The 26774-nt window shown below is 38.4% G+C and overlaps 2 protein-coding genes across 3 annotated transcripts in view; both read left to right on the plus strand.

Moving 5' to 3' along the window:
* The window catches only part of ZRANB3 (zinc finger RANBP2-type containing 3), a 494211-nt gene that overhangs the window by 224078 nt on the left and 243359 nt on the right, over positions 1-26774 (plus strand). The gene's annotated exons all lie outside the window — the stretch shown is intronic.
* Positions 1-26774, plus strand: part of TMEM163 (transmembrane protein 163) — a 98665-nt gene that overhangs the window by 52129 nt on the left and 19762 nt on the right. For both annotated transcript variants that reach the window (XM_062606230.1, XM_062606238.1), the window contains 3 exons: positions 5380-5423; positions 6601-6692; positions 24821-24917. In XM_062606230.1, coding sequence (XP_062462214.1) covers positions 5380-5423; positions 6601-6692; positions 24821-24917 — 233 coding nt within the window. The remainder of the gene's footprint in view (positions 1-5379; positions 5424-6600; positions 6693-24820; positions 24918-26774) is intronic.

The following is a 26774-nucleotide window of genomic DNA, read 5'->3' on the forward strand; positions in this document are numbered from 1 at the left end:
TGTGTTGTGTACCTAGAAGGAAAACTAGTATGTTTTGTATAGACCTTCAAGTTTTATTGTTCCTATTCTTAAATTCAAATGTATGCATTTAGTATCCTGATAAAGCTCAACTGCAGCTATGACATATGGGCTTTCTTTTAGTTCCTGCCCCCTGGGAAGCCAAAACTCAACAAAAATACCACTTCTTCTTTACTTGGATTCATTTCCATTCTTTTTTTGAGATGATCTTGTTTGAAAACATAAGGTTGGCACTTGAGAAAGGAAGCATGGGAGTGTGCGAAACAGTGGGATGCCGGACAGGAGGGGTCCTGCTTTCCCCCAGCACTGGCACTGCAGTGCACTGCTCTGTCTGTGTGTGTCTATCATTCAGTGTTTGCTTGGGGTATTTTATATTACTAGTACATTCTTGGGGACATGGTTTAGTGTGAGGTGTCCCTGCCCATGGCAGGGAGGTTGGAACTTGATGATCTTAAGGTCCTTTCCAACCCTAACTATTCTATGATTCTCTGATATGTACATTGTTATTAAATAATAGAGTCACTTGTTTGTCAAAGATCTCAGTCCTTTAAAAAAAATGTGAAGGAAAAGATAAAGCTGTTTAATAGTTTTGGTGGGGTTGCACTTTCTTTTTGAAGGAAGTGAGTTGTAAATCCTAGGCTCCTTAGTTGTGTTGCTTTTAGAAATCATTTACATTTAGAAATCAGAGGTTCCAGCCCTGCCTGTAGTCCAGGAGATACTAGAGACACACTGGAAAATACAGTAACTGTTCATTACATGTTGATGCAATTATAAACTGGGAAATGAGCTGAAGATTTGGTATATATAGGGTTGGTCCAATTTTGCCAGTGACTTTGGGTTAGAAATACGGGTGTGGAAATATGGCACTGATGGATAGCACTGGGTCTCCTCACGTAGATTAGATGCCTGGCAGACTTGTTTCTGAGGCATTGGATGTTGAGCAGCCATTTGTAGCTGCTGTGCTGAATGCAGAAATTTTGAACACGTGCACAAAAATCCTAAAATTTTGGGGTGGGGAGGAGGTGCCTGGGGAAATGCATGTGTACCTCTTGGTCCTGGTCAGTAGCTTTTTTTACAAGTATAAATGGTATTCGAGTCATGTCTTTGCCATTTCTTTGCCTTCAGTTGTGAGGGAATTTTAGAAAGTATTACTCATTTGGTTTTCTCTTCTTGGAATGGATTTATTTTGAAATATTTGTTGTAACATTAAGTTTTGATGTTTTGTCAACACTGGGCAATGAAAACAGACTGTATTTCAGTTTCCCTTCTGATTCAGCACAATTTCCAGTTTCTCTTTCTTGTCATTCTGTAAAACCTGCAAGAATATGCATGGTAATTTATGTAGAAATAAACCCAACACTTTCACTGGTGTTCAGATTGCCTGCCTGATTTCTGCGAAGTGCAGGTCATGTACTTTGAAGGTATGACATTTTATGTCCTGACATCCAGATGTGTCTTTCAAAAAGACTAGTTTCAAAGCGAACATGATGGAGTGATTGTCCCATCAAGAGGAGCTCCCTAAAAATAGTTCTCTCCTCTGAGTAGGTATGAGATTTTCATGACAGGTGGGGGAGCTGTTTGTATGTACCATCTCTTGTTTATAGCCACGCTTATCCCAAACAAATGGGAGACATGGAGGCAGAGTTTATTTCCTGTCCTGTTTCTTGCCTGCTACGTTTGTGCAGAAAGGTACCAGACTGCTCTTTGAATACAGCGAAGGAGATGAGAGGCTCACGGTCACTGCAGGGTCTGTCTCTCCAGGAACACATTTTAGATGGATCAAAGCTGTTGAAGGCTGGTGGGAGCCTAGATGGCTGAAGAATTAAACTGAAATGATTTTTAGGGTTAAGGCCCTAATTAAATGATTTTTCTGAGGCACATGGAAATGAATAAAACCCTTAGTTTGTTGAGGGTAGAATGTGTGGAAAATGAGGTATTTTTCTTCATTTGGAATCAGTTTGGAATGGGTGTGGGAATTATAGCAAAATCTGACCTATAGGTTGGCAGACTTCACAGATTGATGTTGCTGTGCAGGTGGAGGCAGTGGTAGATTTGCAGCTTACTGTTCTGGCTCTATTTTTAGTATTTGCTTGCAAATTCCATTTACAAATATTAGGAAAATGCATTAGGATTATCTGCTTCATTGTAGAGGTAATAAAATGCCGTCCAATTTAGCCAATAAAATAGCTAAAAGCAGGCTCCCACTGTCATGGCCGTGTAACTGCTAAAAGTACAGTGGCTCCACAGGATTTTCAAGGTGCCTGTTCTGTTCTTTACTCATTGCTTGTTTCCCACCATTGTACTTATTGTACTGATTCAATATGAAGATTAAAGAAGATTAGTTTTTATTTGTGGGTTTGGTTTTTTTTTTGTGTGTTTTTTTTTTTTTTTCCTCAGGGCTCTTTTATTTTACATCAGAGGCTCATCTGGGAATAACTGAAAATATGCGCTGAGAATAAGGAGGGTGAGGGTTCAGCAAAAGCTCTGTGATACATTTCCTGCAGTGCTGTACATTGATATGCTGATCCTGGAGCACAGCTGTGGTTCTGGAGGCATAAGGACCACTGGTTATTCCTTTGGCGAGGGATCTCAAGTGCTTGGATGCTAAGAAGGACTTCGGTAGAAGTCCCTTCAGCTTCAGTGCCTAGAATGGAAGGCAGTCATCATCGTTAGAGGATACAGTCAGTCTGTGTCAACCTGTATTGAGTGATATACCCTGTAAGCCAATAGAATCATAGAATGGTTTGGGTTGGAAGAGGCCTTGAAGATCATCTAGTTTCAACTTCCCTGCCATGGGCAGGGACACCTTTCACTAAATCAGGTTGCTTAAAGCCCCATCCAACCTGTTGTTAACCACTGCCAGGGATAGGGCAGCCACAGCTTCTCAGGACAACGTGTTCCAGTGTCTCACTACCCTCAGTGAAGAATTCCCAATACCTGGTCTAAATCACTCCTCTTCCAGTTTCAAGCCTGTTCTCCTTTCCCTAAAACTAACTGCCCTTGTAAAAACTCCCTCTCCAGGTTTCTTCTAGGTCCTTTTAGGCACTGGAAGGCTGTTCTGAGGTCTCCCTGGAACCTTCTCCAGGCTCTCAGGAGCAACCCCATCTCTCAGCCTGTCTTCATAGGAGAGCTGCTCCAACCCTCTGATCCTCTTCATGGCCTCCTCTGGAATCACTCCAACGGGTCCATGTCCTTCTTATGTTGGGGGCCCTGCATCTTTACACAGAACTTCAGGGGTGATCTCACAAGAGCAGAATAGAGGGGCAGGATCACCTCCCTTGACCTCTTTTGAAGCATGATGGTCATGCTTCTTTTGATGCTGCCCAGTATACGGATGGTTTCTGGGCTGCAAATGCACATTGCTGGGTCATGTTGATCTTCTCATCAACCAACACCCCCAAGTCCATCTCCTCAGGGTATGTAAATAAACAATATAAAACCCCTATTTTTCCAGTGCTAAAATGGTCGTTACTACTTTTATTATGGCCTTGTACACTACAAGTTGTTATTGTAGGGTACCAGGCTTTGGAAAGTCTTTCCTCCAGTTGTATTCACTATCTAGCGAAAAGGTTTAAGCAGACTTGCAACACTGTTAGTTAATACTTCATGACCATTTTAGATAGCTCAGGTGAAACAGATTGTTTGTTAATGCTATGGATATTCAGTGTCAGAAATCATAAGAATAGAGACTGTTCTCTCATGTTAAAACCTTATGCTGTAAAGTATGCCATCTAGAATACTCTTAAGGTGTGGCTATCTGTACTTCATCACCCTTAGAAATTATGTATTCATTTTTAAGGGAACCATAGAGTTAATTTGATTTAAGTTTGGATTAGAGTGGGGAGAAAAGCTGACAATTTAATAAAATCTGAGGAGCTAATTCTGCTACAGAGGCAGGCTAGAAGTAGGAGTATAAATGTGGCTTTGAACTGCAACATATGAAAGCAGTAATGACAGGAATATTGCAAGCATGTGTGTACCTGTGAATGCCCATACCTGTTTTTTTGATGCAGCTTCTGTAGGTTTTGAAACTGTATGCCTCTAAGGAGGCATGCAATTTGGTAGGTAATATATTATTATGCAGTGAAGTGTTCAAATTTGTAGCTGGATCACTGGAAGCTAGTATCAGCTTGTCAAGTGTAGCTCTTGCCAGGCAAGTCTGGCCAAGAAATATAACTTCATTTTTCACCTAGGAGATGAAGTGTGGGAAATCATGGTTTAACAGTGAGAGGGAGATGTAAATCCATACTGTTTCAGTACTCTTCAACGTTGAGCAAATGGGAATCTAGAAATGAACTTGACTTCTCTATGTGATTTAGCCAACTGTATTAATAAAGTCCAAATATTTGTGATGTCCAGAAGACTTGTGGCCACAGTTAGGTCTTAGATCAGTAAGAAAAGGGTTATTTCTGCCAAGTTTTTAATTTCTGTTTATCCAGATAAGTGTCACAGAACTGCAGCTTGCTGTTACTGAAAAGAACAATCAAACCATAGCAGCTCCCTTCTGCCAAGCTGTTCTAATGAATACTGGAATACTGAAAATTAGATACTGTGTTTGTCAGTCTGAGATTGACAAAGTCATTGATGAGTCTGGTCCTTTTTTTTCAGTTTAAGTATTTTTATTTTTACAGAAATGTATTTTTCTTAGTAAGTTAGTTAGTATCTGTTCATAAAAGAGTAGTAAAATTAATCCTTTTGGGCTTTATCCCAAGCCCTCTTAATACTGGAACTGGAGTGCTGTGTGTTTTATTCAGGGAGCACAGGTTCTGTTAGTCCTGTTCTCACTGGACAGTCTGCAAAACACTGAAGGCTGGAGCTGCTCAGTGCTCAAGAGCTTGACACAGCCACGATGTTGCTTGTAGCCTGTGAGAGTTCCAGTTAGATGAAGTCCAGCAAGTGGTCTGTTCTGTTGCTGCCTGCTTCTCACCTGGTATTCCTCTGGGCTACTGAAAGGTACCTGCCACAATACCTCCTAGAATTTGGAACTGTGAGACGGTAGAATTAGGTTGCATGGAGTAAAAGTGATGTTAGACTCTGATGGATTTTGAAGCAATTCTTGGGGCTGTGTGAATTGCCCTTGTGGGTTTTGTCAAAAAGGTGGCAGTTAAAGAGTCTGGATAGGCCTTCATAGTTTTGTGTCAGCCATCTCGGGTGGACTTTTGTGCCTAACCAGAGCAGAGAGAACTGTGATAAATGTTAAGTTTTCTGATAGTTTGAGGTTAAGGTTAGGTGATTCTGATGGGAACTGGGTGACACTAAGCCCATATGTTGAAAATAGTTTTGTAACTCGGATGACAGAAGAAGAAGAAAGGATGCAAAAAAGATTTAAAGTGTTTCTAAATAATATTTCCTTTCCTTTAGCTGTCTCCGTAATGAGATACAGTGCATCATCATTTGGATTTGCTGTAAGTAAAGATACAATTTAAATACCCTCTTATTTTTTTTTCTTCCCCATCCCCCCCACTCCCCCCCCCCCCCCCCCCCCCCCCCAGTAGAGTACTGTATTTTTCTTGTTAAAAGTTCATGGCAAGGTGTGTGAAGTCAATGATGGATTAGATAAAATATTGTTGAACTCACACCTTGTAAATGATATTAAAGATGCTTTGGTTACACTTTTTCAGTTTCTGACTACTAAGTCTTATGTTGAAGTTAATACCAATGCTTACATCTTGTCATTGATAGATACTATCCACCAGATATGTTTTTTTTTTTTTTGTTCTACAAAATCAGCTTTTTTAGTTTTGTTATTTAAGCTGAGCCAAATTCTAAAGTTCCCTTCTGAACTCTGTGTATCCCTTTTCCGACTGAAGTCTATGGTAAAACTCTAGTTGACTTTAGGATGACAGCTTTTATCTCCAGTAGCTGCCATGACTTTCTTGGTCAGTGATAGAGGAAAGAATTCCTAATGTGAAGTAAAATGACTGGTGTAAAATAATTTGTCTTTTGCTTTCAAATTTGAAGGTTATATTGACTCTGTAGAAAGTTTGACTTAAGAACGAAAATTCTTACAATGGACGAGCCTGGTTTTTGATGTTACCTGCCATCATGTGTTCATTAGTACAAACATGGCAATTTTGCTGATGACCCAGAATAATACGAAATCTGGATACAGTGGGATTTTGAAAAAAAGTTAATATTTGCTTGGTTTGAAACAAAACCACCTACTGCAGAAAATTAATTCTTTGCCAGAAAAAGAAATGGTTGCCACGCATTTTCAAGCACTTGTTCTTTTTTTTTTTTTAAAGAGTCTTTGCATAAGAATCATATTAGTATTATAACTCTCATGGTGTCACAATGGCAGACTGGTGGGGTTTTCCTTTTTCGTAATTTCTCCGGAGGTGATGGATTACAAATAAACATTTTTTAATCCCTTGATTGACTTCTTGAGCTCTGAGGTGTATAACTGGGCAATAAAACATGGTGAAGCCATGAAGATAAATTTAATAAATGTAAATTCTGCTTTCATTAGAATTGTTTATTTGAAGCTGCTTTCTGCCCGTGCAGCAGGACAGTAAATGCATTCCTACTAGTACAGGGTACATTTAATGGTCCACAAAACAATTGACTCTGTGTCTCTTTCAGTTCGATGCTACACTGGATGTGTTGTCTTCAGCAATAGTTTTGTGGCGTTACAGCAACGCAGCTGCTGTGCATTCTGCACACAGAGAGTACATGTAAGTACACTTAATTACATTTGGCTTTGGTAGAGGGCTGCAGAGCTTTTGCTGTCAAGCTGTGATGCTATATATTCCAGAGCTTTGACAAAAACCATTTTGTCATGTCAGCAAGTATTCTTTCCTTCTGCCAACTTACTGTTTGGTCCCAAGCATGCAGGCTTTCCTTAGGCAAACCTCCCTGTGACTGTGATTTTCAGGGTTTTTTGTTAGCCAAGATAGTAATTGCTAGGTATTCAGTTTTTTTTTCCTTGCAGCACCTGTATCAAATGAAATGTATTTACAATCTGTAATGGATATTAATTTTTTTTTCATCTTACTCCATTATTCTTACTAGATTATGTTTTTAAAATTTATGCTTGTATATCTGTGCTTCCCTTAACAAGATTAGAATATGAACCCCTTCTTTTCTGAATGTAAATTGCTTCAATTGCTGATGATGTTATCAGAAGTTGAGGTTACAGAACATCTGTGAAGATTGAGCCTGTATTAGTGATAAGAGAGTAGGGTGACACAGTTTATTATAACTGCTGTACAAACAACGAGACACACCCTTTTTGTTACAGAACTGTCACTGTTTTGGTCAGTAAGAGTGTATCAATACTTGTATATCTTATTTATGGAACAAAGTATATGCTTGCAAAGTAAGCATATTTAATGCTTGCTATAGGGCTCCTATGGAAAAAAGTCTTCTAATTTGCAGTGCAGTATTGATCACATTGGAACTTGTGCTCTGCTTCAGTGTTCATTGTGCAGCATTTCTGTAGGCAATGCATGTGGTAACTGAGAAGATCAGGTGGAGATTGCCTCAAGAATTATTCACACTAGACCATAAAGAAGATTTTAATCTCCTACTCAAATTTGGGGTACATCTAGGTGGAGAATTGCAGTACACTTACCTGCTTTGGTTTTGTTCTCTGCTGCCATTGCTAGCAGTATCCCATCTGGCTTGTTTAAAGATAGTTCATCTATCTCCTGGAATGGACTACTGTTTTGCAATAAAGAAGTCCCTACTACAGGAAGGGAAGCCTGATGAAACTGAGCTACATAACTGGTAGGATCAAGTTAAAAACAAAACAAACCCAAACCCATAAAAACCCCACAATAAATAAATTAAAAAAAAAAGCAAAAAAAAAAAAAAAAAAGCCACACAGAGTGTGTGAGATTATGTCTTCATAATCCTTCCCTAAAACCCAAGAAAACAGTAAGCAGTAATTTTACATGCATCATACATTAACTCAGGCTCATGCAACAGCTTGTCAGTGCTTTGTGTTCCTTTCTGGCAGGGCTCCATACATAACAGTTTGGAATAAAAGGCCAAAGAAGATTGATGTGACATTGATTCATAAAAATAAATCCAGAAATGTGTGATTAAAATTGGTTTTCCTGCACAATTTTGGAGATTTTAACAGATATTTCCTGATTATTTTGCTTTTTTGGGCGTCCACAGAGATTCCTGTCAACATTCAATTAACATATTTTTGAAATCTCCTTCTGTTGGGCTTTTTCAAGTGAACCTTGTAAAGTACTTTATAGAGAAAATGAATCCCAATACAAAAGAGGCAGCACCATATCCCTACGGCTAAGCCAGTAAAGTGAACAAGCAAAGCAGCAGACATATTTTTCTGCTTTTTATGCTCATTTTTAATTTGCTTTCATATAGTCCCTCTGCTTTACATAAGGCTAAATTAAGTCAATGAAGTACTTGCCATGCCCTCTAATTGAAGACAGCTAAGGTTGCTCAATGAGATCAGTACTGCGTGAAAGAGTGTTACCATATGCTAGGAATATGAATCACTGGATAAGCAGTCTGGTTATCCCTCCGTTCCTAGAATCGGCAGGAAAATCATCATAGTACGGACAAGTAAAGGGATGGTTGTGTCTCTTAAGGCAGTTCTTAGTGTGTCAGATTTTTGAGGGAGGCACACTTCTAATTTCCTGTTGTGTTTAATCAACGTCTTGCTTGAAGGACTGAATGTAATTATTTTTCCTCTATGCTGGGCAAATGTTGCATGACTCTTCTTGGCTGCTTGCTAACCTTGAAATCTTTGTGCCTATAGCCACACCTCATCTTTCACATTCCTTGTTTTGTGCCAGTGTGTCAGTGAAGAACTCAGACTCCTGGACAGTTTGGTGAAATTCGTGTACGTGCTTAGGTCATGCTGTGCATTATTCCCATTTCTGTGTGGCTAGCTGTCCTTTGCCTTAGTGCTGGAGCCTTAGTGCAAAACTTTAGGTTTCTGCCAAAGCATTACTACTGTTTACCAGAATAAGGTGTGCCAGAGTGACTTCAGTTTAATTGTTTACTTATAGGGCTTTCTTTTATTGGTTTAAATATTACATCTGTCTGTGTATCCTAACATGTTTGAAAATAATGTGAGCTTCTTACAAAGGCCAAGTGGAATTGCCAGTTACGTATTGCAAAGTTATAAAACTTCCTGTTTCATAAACTTCACAACAAGAGATTGAGCCAAAATCTGTTGAAATTAGTGGAAAGCCTGTCACGGAGGGGCATCATTAGATCAAATCCTAACTGTTGGACATCGTTGAGCGAGAACGTAAATATAGAATGAAAAACAGAATTCCAGAAAAAGACACAGATAGTACATTCTGACTCAGATTGTGCCATGAATTAAATACTTACACTAAAATGCTAAGATGCAAAAGAACTGTGTAATCTTACTTAAGATGTAGCCATATGGAAGCTAGAGATGTGATGTTTCGTGGGCTGGTACTCAGAATGAACAGTAGAAAACTGTTTGCTGTGCCAAGTCCTTCTAAGCTGAACCAATACATTTCCATTTGACTTCAGGGGAACTGTAATGCTGAAACGATCATGAAAATTTGTCCTGCTGAATTTGATTGAGTTGAATGGATTTCATTTTTACTAGATAATTTGATTTCTCTCTTTTTCTGGGGCAAGATGAGAAGGTACCCCTTTAGTACTCTTTAAGGTACTCTTTAAATATGACCAGAGTTGCACAGTGTATGTCTCTGTTGATTCTCAAGTGGTTCATATGTAGTAACTGGGAAATATATTTTAACTTGCCTCTGCAATTTGCTCTTCTTAAAAATTCTTTGCTACTGATGGCCTGAGAAGCTAAAGTTGGCAGGCTTTTCAAGGTTTTTATTGATGGGAATTTCTCTTAAGTCATCATGGAAAGATATATCTGATTATGTTAAAGGTATGTCTTAAATTATGATAAAATTATGACTTTTTTTTTTAAATTTATTTATATACCAAGTGGCTTTGAAAATATAATGATTTTCAGCAGGATCAGGTCTAAACCACTGTAAGGTTGTAGGCCATATGAGACTTCGCTTTATTCTGCCTAGCTGGCTCATTAATGAAAGGGTGTGTAGGAGTAGGAGGAATATTTGATGTGTTTTGGTACTTTTCAGATAGTTTTGCACTTCAACATCTTTTTATTTTGGCTGTCAAATAAAGATGGTAAAGCCAGGTTAATGCATACATTTTCATGTATTTTTAGTAGGGCTGTTGAAAGAATTGTAGTCCTTGAGGCAAGGCAAGAATTGGGAAGGACTGCTGGTATCTAGGAAGAGAATCAGAGTACATCGTTCACAAGCACTTGATTTGCTCGGTGTGATCTGCTGCTTTGCAAGTTAACATGCAGGAAACTTTGAGGTGTTGAATTAATCTTCAACAAAGCAATGACCAAGAAATCCAAGAAAGGAGTGCTGAAATAACTTGAAAAATAATTTTGACTCTCCACAAAAGATGAAAACTTACAACAGAAATAAAATTTTTGCAATTCCCTATTTTTCTTCATACGAGGAGAAACTAAGAGGTAATACTCTGATGTAACTGATAAACTAGAGACTGTAAAAATGCAGTAGACTCACTACTCATGCGCTTCAGGCCAGGTATAGTCTATTACTTCATTGTAAGAGTTTTGTGCAGTGCTGTGCCATAGAATGGCTGGGCTAGGCAGGCACCTCTAGAGGTCACCAGTCCAATCCATGCTCAAAGCAGGATCCATTAGAGCAGGTTATCAGGTTAAAGGTGTGAATTCAGTCTTCTATTTTGTTTTGAACACTGATTTGTTCATTGAACAATGGTTTGAACATTGAACAAATGCTGAACCGTTCAAGATGTGCAGAGAAATCTGAATGCTCCGCATAATCAGAGTACAAATACTCTTGAATATTCTGTCATTTAGTAAATCTTTAGTAGCATAATAGTTTATTGGACTGCTAAAGGAAATCTAAATTTTGTTGTAGAAAGAAATATATTAAAACTGATGTGGTAACTGTCATGTGCATAAATAAACCCAGTAAATAGCAGTAGAAGTAGTTTTTTAATAGCAGACTGAAGCAATAGGGACCTGGAAAAACATCTCATGAGAGGTTGAACTAGTAACTAGCTGTAAAAAGGGCAGCTCTTTGATCTGAGAAAATGAGGAGTGAAGGAATTAGATTGGAGTTCTGGAACTGTGTGTGAGGACAAAGTGAGAAATACCACTAAAAAAAGGAAAGATTGAGAAAACAGAATACAAGCTTCAGACACACAGCCTTGTGAAAAATCTGGAAAAGATGGAGCTTTTTATAGGTGGTTGGAAGGATCTCAAAGCTGTGAATTTGATTGCTTCTGCTCAGGAAAGCAGGATTTTGCTCAGGTTATGTTAATAGAATTAGTTGGCAGCCTTCTCAGGCAGATGGAGTAAGTGGACTACTGCTACTTCTCAGGCTATAAAGCAATATCCCTATTGCTACATTACAGAGCTACAGTCTTGCATTTCTGTACCATGTAGCACAGGACTAGTGCAGGACTGAGTTACCTGCTTTAGCCTATAGGATCCCTTGCACCTAGGTTTTTTTTGGCCGCTGGGTTTGGTCTGAACTTGTATGTTCAGTATTGCAAAAATGTAACTTTGTATGTCATATTTAACATAGTGATTCTTGGCAATAGTATTTGGTATTATTTTGTTGATGGTACCAAGTTAAATTCTGTGGTTCCGAAGAACCAGTCTGTCAACATCTGTCTTTCCAGTCAACATTTTTCTTTCCAGTACCAGAGTAAATGGGAAACCTTACTCACACTCTTATGCCAAGAACAGAAAGCTCACATTTCTTTCACTCTTTATTGGTTTTGGTGGTTTTGTTGTTGTTGTTTTGTTTGGTTGGTTGGTGGTTGTTGTTGTTTTTATTGTCTATGACAGACTCCAGCTAGTCTTTCTTTTATTACTGTAATAAGAAAATTTAATTGTGCTCTATGTTGCCATGACATAATACATCATGAATGCAGATGTATTTTTTCCTTATATTGGTGAAGCTGTCATCCAAAACATTGGCAGTAATATTAAAATAAGAAGAACTAGGTAGAGTCTTCTGTGTGGCAGACAAAGGTGCAGGTATCTGTCATACCTCCACCTGCTGCTGAGAAAGCTTTTTGCCAGGAAAAAATAGTCATTCCTATCCTAAAACAGGAGAAAATAGCCATTCCAAATCCTAAAAGGGGCCTACAAGAACACTGGAGAGGGACTTTTTCTAAAAGCAGGTAGTGGTAGGACAAGGGGAAATGGCTTTAAACTGAAAGACGGTAGATTTAGATTAGATAAAAGGAAGAAGTTATTTACTGTGAGGGTGGTGAGACACTGGAATAGGTTGTCCTCAGAAGCTGTGGCTTCTCCATTCCTCACGTGTTCAAGGCCAGGTTGGACAGGGCTTTGAGCAACCTGGTCTAGTAGAATGTGTGCCTGCCCATGGTAGGGGGTTTGGAACTAGATGGTCTTTCAGGTCCCTTCTAACCCAAACCATTCTATGACTCTGTGATCCTTGGTGGAGCAGTGTCTGAATCTGGTATGCTGTTTCTTTGTAAGTAAGGTGATACTTTACTTGGAACAGGAGGTGGCTTCAGTTATTTCTGCTCATCTATTTGTTTTGCATATCTTCTCTCACCTTATGCTAGATTTAAAAACAGCAGGTTAAGAATTGGGAATGTCTTGCAGTCTTTGCAGCTTTGTAATCAGCCATTATCTAAAAACTTTCTATGTGTCTGTTACTCACTTTCATCTCCATGCATCTCCTGTGGCAGCTGGATTTGATAGTCAGAATGATGAACCCATTGGCCAAGTGAAGAATGCCTTCCCTGAAGTTTTAATTCTTGATAAATTCTTAAGTTATGGGGAGAATGAACTGATACTCTCATCAGTTTTGGCATCCAAAGGAGCACAACTCTGAGAGCTTCATCCAAGAATTTCTAACGTAGTTTGAACTAAAAAGCAACCTCTAAATAAATTTACTCTTGAGGGATGGAGTAAATCAGAAACCTGTCTTATAATTAGCATGTTGGATGCAACAATAAGAAAATCTCTTGCATCCTTTACTGCCCTACCCTGACGTTTAATTAAGCTCAATGATAAAGATGTACATCTTATTTCTAATCTATGTATATATATATGCATATATATATATATATATATATATATATATAACTTCAGTATATAAGCACTCAGCATTATTGTGCCTTTTTTTCTGTCTGATGAAAGAACCAGGCTGTGGTTCATTGGGGTCCTCAGTTGTTGAACAACTCTAGGAATATACTATGTGGATATCTCTATATAAGGATTACCCATTACTTAAGGATATGTAATGAAGAAAGGAAGGAAAGGAGGAAACAAGTATATTCTGACTCTTTCCTAGGACTTCATGCACCAGTGAAACTTTCAGCTATTTAACAGTATGACATGGGAATTAGGCTATTTAAAAACATTTTATAAAGCATATTAATGATATCATTATACAATTTTATATATACATATGTATTATAATTTTATACACTACCAGTGTACCAATACTTTTCCTTGGTTGCTTGATAGCCTCCTGGCTACATCTCAGTTATCTTTTCACAGACTATGCCCTGCTTTGAGTTTTTGGTTGTAAGTAGCCTCTTCAGGTAAATGGGCAGTGCAGTAAGCAGGCATATTACTGTTTCAAGCGCTGCCATATGGACATGTATCAAGCAGAAGGGTACAGCTTTGAACAGTTTTTCTTTTACAACCTTACATCTTAGGCATGTGACCTTTGAAGGAGCCTAGACAAGTAATTAGAAACCCTTATCAGTTGCTTAATTACCTTCTTTCTGGAAGTTAGACTGAAGTAAACAGCAATAATAAAATCATCTGTACAGCTCTGTGTATAGTAAGTACACACCGTTCGGAATTGAATATACCTGAAGGAGCTGCCCTTGCTGTGATATTCCTGTTGTCTTGTGGATAAATATTCCCTTGACACCTCTTTCTTTCTTTACTTACTGGCACGATTCATTTTTAGAAGACAGGGGAGATTGTTATGTACATGGTATCCTTCTTCAGTTGCTAGGGAAAAGTGCTGCACTGCTTCATGAATGATACCTTACTGCTTTGTACTATGTTATGTCTTCAACCTGCAAATTTACTTTTGCTCTATAGTCTCTTGTCCAGTCGCTTATGGTCTAATACATTGCATTCTGGGGGCTTTCATCTTGCCAGGGATTTTTGTTTTGAGTGTGTTGTGGTTAAAGCCCAGCCAGTAACTCAGAACCATGTAGCCACACACTCACTTCCCTCCTTCTTTCTCCCCCCAGTCCCACAGGGATGGGGAGGAGAATCGAAAGAATGTAACTCCCATGGGTTGAGATAAGAACAGTCCAGTAACTAAAGTATAACACAAACCACTAGCGCTACCACCAGTAATAATAATGGTAAGGGGAATAACAAGGGAAGAGAATAAAACTGCTCACCACCCACTGACCAACCCGAGCAGCGATTTGGGCCTTCTGGGTAACTGCCTCCAGTTTATATACTGGGCATGACATGCTGTGGTATGGAATACCTCTTTGGTCAGCTTGGGTCAGGTGTCCTGTCTCTGCTTCCTCCTGGCTTCCTGTGCCCCTCCTCACTGGCAGAGCATGAGACTGAAAAGTCCCTGATCAGAGTAACCATTACTTAGCAAGACCTGGAAACACAGGTGTTATCAGTGTTGTTCCCAGGCTGAAGGTCAAAAACACAGCACTGCACCAGCTACTAAGGAGAAAAAATGACTGCTCCTGGTGAACCCAGGACAGAAGCTAACCAGTTGAACTGCCCTTTATTATTGCCTTGTGAGAATTCTGTAAGGAGCCATCACCATTGCCACCTCCTGCAGAGCCATGTCAGTGTGTCTACTGGGCAAATGTAGGGAGTTAGTGGCTGCTGAGTTTGTGTAAGGTCTTTGTTCTTACTGAGAAAATGTGATGACAGGTGAGACCCTAGACAGAGTGAGCCCCTCCTTCCAAAGTAATAGTAACCCTTTTTTCTGTCTTGCTTATGTTCAGGTGACACCACTTGAGAATATTTACACCAGGGTTTAGTCACGGGCAGCCTCATGGGAGTAATATTGAATACATGTGTATTACATTTAGGCATGCAATATGGGGATTGTGACATATCCTACTCTTGCACCCAAAGATTAAAAGAATTAGAAACCACCATTTACAGGAGGGAATGGCTGCCAGATTAGGTCTGGCTCTTCTTTCTTTTCCTCTGATTCAAATAAGAGAGTGTACTGATCTGTATGGTTATGCAGAGTATATTCTCTCTTGGTTCGCAGAGTTAACCCCTCTCCCCAGATTTTCAGTATTAGTACTGTGTTTAAATTTTCATCTGCAGATTGGCTCTGCTGTACTGATTAGCCCGACTAAATGAGCATTGTCTATTCAGGTAGGGTTGAATGAAAATAATCCTCTCAATTCAGACCCAACATACCAGTCACATTGAAAAAACTGTGAATAATTTTGTCTATGCCATACATAGGAAAGACATTTGAAGCACAGATGGCAAAATCTGCAGCTACACACAGTTCAGGGGAAACCTCTGTGGCTGGAGGAAAAACATCTTTTGTGATGAGTGGATGGAATAGCCAAGTGATCTGGAAAAATGTCAGATGCATGGAGATAGTTTCACAGCTATTTGCAGTTTGTAGGCTATCTCTGCAGGCCTTGTTTAGTTGTCTCTGCCTGGAATCAGTCTTCACATGGCACATGCATGTCTCTCCTACCCAGCAGAGAAGAGTGCAGAGTCTGCAAAATAAGTGTACCCCTATGCTTGGATATCTGCTTTATAGAAGGAGAAATATAGTTTATCTTTAACCACACTGAAAATTTCAAAGTCATTATTTCTTCTGGAGTATTTAGCTGAAATACTACAGCCAAGTACAGAGCTGGTTAGAAATTTTAGTGGTGCTTCGTTAGGCTGGCTTACTGAAACTGCATCATTTCTCTATAAACCCATTATCCTGTATTCAGGCAAAAGTGAAGCAATCATAAACTTTGCTCTTATTCAGGCAGACATGCATGTATGCATATATTTATGCATGCACACACACAATATCCTCACACATAGAATTTATATTAAATATTAAATAGTAAATGTATATATTTATACATTCTAAAATCTGTTTCTAAATGTGTGGCATCTGTAGACTTGGCAATGTTTTTACTGAAGCTAGATCCCAAATCTATTTAATTTATGAAATCCTTTTCCTTCACTGGTAATTGATTAGGCAGTATTTGTGTATATTGCATAGTATTTACACAACATATCTATAAAAAATCAGGAATATGGTGCTCTGTATTGGAATTTTATAATCGCCGTAAAAATTAATGTTACAGAAACTCCCAAAAGCCTTTAATTTCAAACTTCAGGGGGATGATAGAATTTCTGATTACCTTCACAAGCCAGGAGGGTGCTTAGAAGTCAGGTGTACCATAAGTGAAACTGTACAGTCTATGCAGACCTGAAACTAGAAAACAGGATGTAAGAGTTTTCAAAATCTCCAAGTTGTAGAAATGCCTATTAGCTTTTATTGGCAGGTACTTAATACCGGGAGAATCAAATTATGGAACCAGTTCAGCTGCATGATTTTAAAGGATGTAAATACCCTGTTCTGCACTGACTAGTTGAACTCCTGAGGATAAAAAAAATTTTAGAAGGCCTGTAATGCTTTCAACACGAAGTGGATCCCTAGCATATCTAGTCTGAATCTCATATATAAATGGCATTTCCCCTCCATGTCCTTTAGGAAGAGGTTAGAACATGTGATAACGTATAATATTTATTTGGCCTGTTACTTTATTGCATAATCTGGTTGGGTTTTTCTTTTTTTTTTTTTTTATGGTGAGAAATAGGAGTAGCTGTAACAATGCTGATCTAGATTCTGGCAGTTGGGGGAGGATTATGGAACATGTATTTTGTTCTAGTGGTTTTGCAGATAAATATTTAGCAAGCCTAGTTTCTCCTTTATATCCAGCTTTGGAATCCATAGCCATGCAAAATTCATGAGTAATGGCACAGCACTTTAAGTGGAAAAATATAGGTTTCTTGTCTTCTTGAGTGTCCCAATTTATCTTTGTTTAAACAGGCTGACTGCCTCTCATCTAGAAGGAGTGTGGTGCAGATTATTGCAAGCTCCAAGTTACTAATGAAGGAACATTCATGGAATGTAATTTGTATTTGGTTATGGGAAGAAAGAATGAAAACAGAGTACCAGCAAAGTGAAGAGATATAAAAGGATTCCTGTCATGTGGCTAGGCGCAGAAGACAATTGAGAGACATGTACAGAGAGAAACAGAATTAGAAAGTGGATGACTACTGTGTGTTCAAAAATATTTTCCTAACTCCTGACGCAGCAAAAACTTCTTGTGTGTTTGCCTTGCATTCCATGTGACTTCCCCTGAATGATTCCATACATGATACTCACTTTGTCATCCACTAATACCACTAAAATCCTTTCAGATCATATTGAAACAGGAATTAGCACATTTATAGTTTTTATTAAATTAATTAATATTATAATTACTTTTTTCTTACTTAAGCTCCAGAGGTTTCATTGGTGGATTTATCCAGAGATTAAATCCTGTATCCATCATAAACCCAATTTGCTCAGCTTTGCTGAAAAAGATCACATTGCTTCTGGGCTTAGAGCTCATGTTGCTCTTACTGGCCTACAGCTCATTTTAATGCTAAGCTACAATTCCTTGGAAAGCAATAGTTCTAACACTACCTTTTCACTGCAGCGGTGAAAACAGCCTGGAGAGTTTTTACCCTCTCCTTTTCTGTGGGCAATTAGGAGCCATTAGTTCTGAAAGATCTTGACAGAATCTGCAGAGATAAAGATTTTGTGAATAAAAGTTCATAGGATCATAGGATAATTCAGGAATGGAAGGAGCCTCAGGAGCTCACTTGCCCAGGCTCTTGCTCAAAGCAGAGTCAGCTGTAAGATAAGAATAGGTTGCTCAGAAATTTATCCAGTCAGGTGTTGAAAACTTCCAAGGATGGAGACTCTGCAACCTCTCTGGGCAAATGTTTTGCTTTTCTCATGATGGAAAACCTGTTTGTCTTAGAAAAATATATCATGATAACATTCTTAATAATCAAGAAAATACAGAATTAAAATGAAATAGAGTAAACTGGGTCTTGTAAGTTAACAGAATTACATGTAGAAATTAGGAGTATTATCTTTTAGTTATAGTATCACAGCTGCCAGAGAATTGAGACAAAGATGAGGAACTGAAGTTTATTTTGATGGCAGCTTTGCAAATACGAGAGAATGTAAGACTCTAGTTTCTGCCTCAAGAACATTAATATAAACTATAATGGTTTATAGTGACTTTTCTCACAGATCTCTTCATCACACTTATATCTGTAACCGATGAAATTATTAAAATGTTTTCCATGAATAAGATAAATGATGTTTTCAATGAATAAGGTAAGTGATCCTCATACAAGAAATGTCTTACAATGAGAATAGCCAACCACTGGAACGGCTTCCCCAGGGACATGATAGAGTCCTCATCATGGGAGGTTTTCAAAAAAGCAGATGGACAGGGTGCTAGATCATCTCATCAAGGCTCCCTTTCCCATGAAAGGTTGGATTAGGTGATTTTTTTGAGGTCACTTCCAGCCTGGGCTGTTCTATGCTTCTGTGAGGTTCTTTACACTGGTAAAAGTAGTGAGAAACAACAAATAACCCATGTAATTGAAAAAGATCAAGTAATCTGAGATACAGAAATGGATAAACAAGGTGGGAAACTAGTGCAGTATTTGACAAGAAGGTTAATTTTTTAATATTGCCTTTTAGTCGTATCATATGTTAACAGAACTGGGAAGTAATTAGACTGCTTCTGACAATCTTGTTTTATTCCACATGGTGTCATCACATTTCAGGGACTATTTTAATGAACTTGAAGTGTGGTGGTAAAATAGGTTCCAGGATGTACCAGACATACTACCAAGTACATGAGACCTCTCTCTCTCTCTCCAGTGCCCCAAAACAACTGTCTCTGTGAGCTGCTAAGAGAAAGTTAACACATTTTTGCAGACTGTATTCATATGCATGGCTAATTTTTTCTGAATCCCTAATTCTGTTGCACCACCTTTGCTGCACGAGAGCAGATTGACTTGAGAGGAGTAATTACCAAGAGCTTCATTACAGACCCTCATTGGTAGTGTGTTACTGAGTTCCATTTGCCAGAAAGATAGCAGGGTGATAATTAAAAAAGGAAGCTTCTTGCAGTGGCTGTTTTATAGCAACCAGCTGATATGAGAAAAACTGTCATCACTCACCCTTGTGTAGTTTCTCCCAGATATCTTTTGGGGTAGCAGATAGCAGAGCTTGTCACTGGGGGTATATTTGTAATTTTATAACAATTATCTATTTATTTTTTTACAACTGTTACAAAACACGTAACCAAGAGTCTAAATCTGCAGTTTTAGTTGAGGCTGACTGCTGCTTACATAAAGAGCAGTCCCTTTGGCTGGAATGGGTTGACTCATGTAAAGAGTATTCAGTGTGGCAAGAACTGTGCTAAAGCTGAAATTGCTTTATTACACTGAAGATTAATCACCATAGAGATCTGAGTGAGGTTAATTGTTAGTTCTGTGGTGGAACTATGACAGAATTTAAGTCTTATCACTATCTATAGGGAACTGTAACAAATAATTACAAATATAATACAGAATTACAGATAAATCCACAAATTAGAAGGCTGGTTTGCTATTTCTGCTAGATGCAAATGAATTGAATACTTGGACTTTTTCTCCTTAGGAAATTTTGTGATAAAAAGTGGAAAAAAAATGTTAACTTAGTAATAGCATCTTGAAAATTGGCTATTTGTGGAGGGGGAACCTTCTGAATCTCAGTACTTTTCATAGCTACTTGCTTAAAAACCATTAACTTATGCAAAGTAACAATTTTTTTGATTAAGGAAAAGACTATCATCTGCTTACAGTGATAGATTTAATTTTCTGGTTTACTTATGAGTTGTGAGAATTTGTCATCTACTTAAAGAATTGTGTCTATTAGAGCTCCATACAGGGGATGTGTTACAGAAAAGATGAGGTGGCAGCTGTATGTCATATAATACAGTTACACTCATCTTATTTTGATGAGTGTGAGTACAAATATCCAGGGCTGGTATAATACAAAATAGGTATTTATAGGGCTGTCTAAATCGCTTGTAGTATTGCTTTTAGAAGATTGTCTTTTGGAGATTGTCAGGTTGTAGCACATCCAGAACCAACTTTTAGGCTGGTGACATGACTTAGTTCTTAGGATTTAAACATAATCATGTTTATGGATTTCACTAGAGGTGAACTGGCAGTAACTGAAGCTCAAAAGGTTCAGTCTTTGGGAGTTTTGAAACTCCAAATAATTTCATTCTCAGTGCATGAGGCTGTGGTACAACTGATTTGAAGTATGTTTCATCTGTGACAAAGTTATTTTAAAAAGTTGACAAAATTGATGAGTTCACTTTTTAAGACAAATTATTCTTTAGATTAGCTTCTGGATTCTCAGAAATACTGCATCAAAAATAGATAAAAAATATCTTTGGCCGATTGTGGTCAGCTATCAAGACCTACAGCAAACTAAAGACTTGGTGGTTTTACTGTTATAATACTAAATTCTCTTTACTGTCAACTTAATGATATAGTTTTAATTACTCTTGCGTTCCAAGTGCCATTGCTCTAAGGAAAAAAAAAAAAACACCAAAAAAACCAACCAACTTTCAAGGTTTGAGCTTTAGTTTGCCTAAAAGTTGATTGTTGCCTGAATATCAGAGAGATGTCCTTACCTTGTCCTTTCTGAATTTGCCTATTATTCTTTAAACCGTACTGCATTCTGAGAGATTCCAGAAAGTGTATCATTTCTGAAACTCAAATAATGGTTTTCCATTACCTTTTAAAATGTTTGGCTAAATTGTTTCTGTTTCACTTTCTTTTTAAAAGCAACACATTGCATGGAACTGAGGGAGGTTTCAGATTCATACATTCTTCATTAGATCTTTTCTGTTGCCTGTCAAACCCATAGTGACCAGTGATTTTGTATTACAGATCTAGTACATCTCTAATGATGTAGTAGATATATAGTGGGAAGCTCTTATACTAACTTGTGGAGAAATGGCTGTAAAACAAATACATGATCTTAGGTAGGTGCTGGAAGCGTAAGTAAGCGGCACTTGTGGCATAGCATACGTGGAGATCTGTTCATCCTGGATGTCATTGGACAGAGTATCCTCATGGCTTAGCAGGAAGATACAAATGTTCTGCAATATGAGGGCATAGGTGGACCACTGGTTACTCCAGAGTGTCTGAATCATTGATCATGGAGGATCTGGAGATTGAAGAACATTTATAACACTGTCATGATTCCAAGTCAGAGGTATCTGTGAAATCTACACTAGGTTGTCTGTCACACCTCACTTCTATATTAACTCCTCTTTCGTTAAATTTTATGGGTGTTTCTGAGTTGACTTGAACTTCTTTAGAAATGGCAGTCTAATTTAGTTAAATATTATTAATGAAATTGCATTTGCCAACAACCTCGGCACTAACATCCTTCATGTGAAGTTGAAAATACTATTTAGTTGCAAAGCGGTAACTGTTAGCAGATGGAAGTTAACAGGCTTGTATGAAAGTTTTTGTTGTCTACTGGCTTGAAAATAAAGCAAGTTTACAGTAGCCAATTACAATTTCTTTAGTATGTACTACAGTTAAAATTTCAGATTAATTTTTGAAGTTTTTTTTTTTTGTAGTTGAATTTCATTTCTAGTTGAAGTTTGCATGATTTGCTTTCTAGATAGAAATTACTTTTCTGGCAAATGAGATTGAAAAAAGTCACTATGCAGTATTTTGTTTTAATGGTTTTGCAGATAAATTGGTACACTCAAGAAGACAAAAACCCTATATTTTTGCACTTAAAGTGCTGTGCCATTACTCATGAATTTTGCATGGCTATGAATTCCAAAGCTGGATATAAAGGAGAAACTAGGCTTGCTAAATATGATCACTGAATACTGATCAAGCCTCAGACTACATTTCTGTCTGCTGTTTATACCCTTGTCACTGACATCTTCCTTTTTTCTTTCCACTTTTAACTATTTCTGGTTAAGTAGATGTATAGCAATTTTTCTGTAAAGAGAATTTTTTTTGTAAAGCTAATCTGGGGAATAAAAGAAGCAACTCAATATTGCTGAAGTCATTACTTACATGCTGGTTTAGGTAAAGATGCAAAATGTTTGCTGTTAAGCTTGGGTGATGGGGAAGTTCACAGAGAGAACCCCAAACTCCCCAGCATACATGGGAACTGAATTCAGCCAGCAGTCAGGGCAAGCACTGGTTCCCTGGACAAATTAGACTTGTGGCAGCAAGGCTCCTGTCAAGCCCTTGGGGAATGATTCTTTTTATTCCTCAGGAGATACGTGCAGGGAATAGAAGGTATGCTGAGAGGAAGTGGTGATGCTTCATTGTCTTCTCTTTCCCACATCCTCAGCATTCAAAAATATGTATTGTTACAAGGAAGTTTAATCTGTCTCCAGCTCACAGATTTGTGGCTATGTTAATTTGAGCCTGCTGGGAATCATAGAAAAGCTTCTCTTTCAGTGTTGCTTTCAGAGGAAATGTCATCATGTTGTTGCATGACATGTATGTATCTTATGTACACCTGGGTCAGCAAATGGTATTAGGCAAGTCAGCTAACTTTTGTGGGCCAGTTCTGTGTTCAAGTTACCTAATGCCTGCATGTATCTCAGGTAAATGAGAAGAACATTTAGTATGTGTTTCTGTACATAAAAAAAAAAGTAATAAAAAAAAATCATCACAGCAGAATATATTATGAAGGATTGTGCAGTATAAGCTTCCTAGATTATGGCAGCACTAAATATTACAGAAGTAATACATAAAGGTGGTACTGAAAAAATTTGAGTTTGACAAAAGAAGGTCAAGGAGCTCTGGACAGATCTCTGAGCAGCGATCCATTCAGATAGAGTGAAGCTGCAAATCTCTAGAAAGAATCTGTTGCAGAACAGGATGTTGCTTGCAAATATGCAATGAAAAACAGAAACCCCTCTTAATTTTTCAAGTTTACTCATTCCTGTTGGAAGATGAACTTGTCTCCCATCCATATTACTGTTTAATGATCACCTCTCACCACAGGATTGTATAGACTCCTCTAAACTTCTTCCTCTATCACAGATTATGGGCCCGATTTTTGTTCTTGTGTTTGAGTCTAGGGGAAGGACTCTAGGGCAATCAGACTATCTCAAGCCTTTTCTGCCTATCTTTTAAGGCGGGTTATGTTTAATGAAATGAGGCCTGTGTTGCAATTCACTACAAAGGAGTTAAACATCTGTCTTAAAACAGGTGTAGCAGAGTTTTGCCTACCTGAAACAAGCACCTCATCTACAATGCCACTCAGTTGCTAGGAAGGATAGTAGCCTCTACATTGTCTGTTCTCCTCTGTAGAAGAGCAGCCCCTTTACTGAGGACTTGTTTGTAGGATTATATGGATTGTCCACAGCATGGTTTAGTGTCGCTTGTGTTGGGAATAAAATGACCAGCTACTCACCTGCGCCGCTGCTGTAGCTGCGTCTTCAGACCTAGAAAGAGCAGTGCCAGTTCAACCGCAGTCTCTAGATGGAGCTTGATCTGAACATTACATGTGCTGCCAACCACCAGATGGCCTGATGTCTGAGTTGTTGAAAATAGTAGCATGCCACTGGAATAATTATAGCATCCATAAACTGAGCTAACAAATATGTGCCAATTGATGAATAGCAAACAATGGAAATACAACTTTTGAAGAAAGTGGTACATAGAAATATAAATTCTTAGCTGTTTCATGCTTTAAACATTAAAATGATTCTTAACTGTACATCTGTCTAGAGTAGTAGTATTTTATATGAAGACATATTAGTGAAATATGGATAAAGAATGGATATATCATTACTGTAACAGATGGACTATTATTGTTTGTGAAGGAAATCAAAGTCTTATATCCTGTAGTATTTCATGGCAAGAGGAACTCCATCTCAGAGTAGGATCAGTCTGTGTGTTTGAACAAAAGCGAGAGTTTTCTTTTTTACTGTGTAGTTTGTGTATGCATGTGCTTTTTAAGCCTCATTGTGCCTGTGTCCTGTACAAAACTTAATTATTTTCTGTTAGTTATTCTCTGTTACTTTATCTTCTGTTCATTAAGCCATTTGTTTGCTTTTTACAAGGCTGGGTTGTAAACTGTGCAGAGCAGGAATAAAATCTAGTTCTGCACAGCACCTAATCTGATGAGACAGATCCTTATGTAGGTATTGAGACCCCTTTGAACAGCCTACAATGTGATACACCTAATGTGCTGACTTTTTTAGTGTCTGCAGTTAAAATCTTTTTTCTTGGAGGTTTTGGGCAGAAACATATTTTGGGTCCTGTTTTGCTACTGACCAGATTTACCAAGCATCTGTCCTGCTTTGGTAAAGAGAACTAAGTTCCCTTGATTATTTCAAATGCAAGATCCTAGCCAAATCAACAAAAAGAAACAGACCTCTAGAGGACTCTATAAGAAATTATCAGGAGCTGAAGAGGCATGTCTTTATCATCTGGTCTGCCCTGTCTTCTCACATATAATCCAGGTTTTAAGAACTGAAGAGGAACTGGACATTTCATTCTCCTTTTTAATTCAAGTCTCTGTCTTTAGCTTCTAAATTTATTCTTTTTATTATCAGTATTCTGTTATGTGTTACCCTTTAGCAGTGGGAGAGTTGAAAACCCCAAATATGTTCTTAACATTTCTTTTTATTCTTCTCTATTTTTTTTTTTCCCCAGAGCTTGTGTTATCTTGGGTGTCATATTCCTCCTGTCATCTATATGTATTGTGATCAAAGCCATCCACGATCTTGCGAAGAAAGTGCTTCCAGAAGTGGTAAGGTGATTCTTGTTCTTTAAAATGTTCTCTTTATTCCCTACACTCAGTGGCACTGAGAAAGGCCAACATCTCCTTTCAACAAGCCCGACTGAACTCAGCAAAGCTGTAGCAGGTGCATTTCTTTCCTGGCTGCTCACACTGGTCCTAGTCTTCAAAGAGTATTTTGTCCTTATGTGTTGGAGTATAGTTGTTAATGGGTTTTTACAGGCTTGATCCCATCTCTTCTTCTCCATGGTTATCTTTATGGGCCAAATCTTTCTCAACCTAATGACTTAAAGCTTTCATATGGAACTGTAGGAGTTAACATACAGAGCGGAGATCTCTCTGGGCTTAATGAAAGTAGTAGAATTTTATGAGGAGAATCTTTTCACAGTTCACTGCTCCAATGGCTTCAGTATTTTATTTTTAATGTAGAAAAATATTTTTGGATTGTATTTTTTTTGTTTTCCAGCTCTTGCCTCCAATCTCAGAGCCATGTATGAGTAGCAGGAATGAAACAGGTGAGAGGAGCATGCTGGGTGAAAGAGCTGGCTTTTTGACTGGCTCACCATGGAGCATCACAAAGGGCTTTTCTCCTGCTCTCTGCTTTCTTTTGGTTATGAAAGCCAGCCCCTACTTGCCTGTAGAGCAGCTCTCCCTAGCAGCCTTTCTCTCAGCTCTGCTCTGTCCTGTCCTGCTTGCTTCCTTTCAGTGCTGGGTATTAACTTCCCTAAGCTCCCTAAGCTCTACTCATCCAGAACGGCTACTCACTGGGAGAGCCATTTGGCAGTAGCTCTACTCCCAGAAAATTCTTCCGAATGTACTCAAAGAAAATGAGGCTTCAGTTCATATGCAACCTGACTTGTACGGTTTAAATTCAGCCTTCATGAAGTTGAGTTTATTTGTAACTGTGTGCAGGCTTTTGCGTCTGGGCTTCACCCTGCCAAGTACCATTCTCAACACATCACTAGAGGGAAACATAAACCCCCCACTTTCAAGCATGAGATGGAGGCAGAGCTGGAAAAAAAACCAGGCTAATTTGGAATTTCAACTTGTTACCCACTGTTAGCAGTGCCGATGACCCACTGGGTCCTGTGCTCTCATGGAAAATTCCAAGAAGCTGTGTCACTAAAGAAACTTTTTCAGTAGCTTAGGGAAATTTGGGCAAAACTGCATAGCATATCAAAAGCCCATGAACTAAGGCACTACTGAATTGCAGCCAGGTGCATTTTTTAAGTGCAGCTGATTCATGTTCTCTTTGCACTTTTCCTTTTTTCCAGTCTTCATACTTTACTGCCCCCTCAGCTTTGCCAGCGTAACAGCACGAGTAGATATTCACCAGCCTGGTTCTGTCAAAATGATCTAGGTTAGCTTAAACACTTTTAATAGTCAGTTCTTAAACTCAACCAAAACATTTTGACAGAACTGGGTTAGGGAAGGAGCATGGATGCCATTGCACCAGTAAGGCTGAAGGAGATCCTGAAAAGGATAAGGGGAGACCCTACTGTGATGACCAGCTAAAGAACAACCTCTTAACTTGGCTGCACCCAAACAGTGCATCTGGCTACAGTTTGACTCCTATTTAGTGAGAAAATAAATATATAGTCTTCACTGTGAAGCAGAAAGAAGGGAGGCTGCAGAGATAATTAAAACACGTTTGGTGAATTTGTGGCAGCGTAGATCAGATTCATTTGATGTCTCAGTCTAATGCATTGTGGGCAAATGCCCTGATAATTCCAGTAGTAAGAGCAAAGGTTTAAAAGGTGTGTCATCTATATTTTATTCTTCCATCATTACAGGTACTGTCTACAATTGAGGGCTCTGTTTCTTACACCGGGATAAATGTCTCCTGTAGGCATCAGAGTTATGTATGAC

Source organism: Pezoporus occidentalis, unplaced genomic scaffold (genome assembly GCF_034315485.1).
Source record: "Pezoporus occidentalis ecotype Australia unplaced genomic scaffold, CSIRO_AGI_Poc_V1 ctg12, whole genome shotgun sequence".
NCBI classification, from domain to species: Eukaryota; Metazoa; Chordata; class Aves; order Psittaciformes; family Psittacidae; genus Pezoporus; species Pezoporus occidentalis.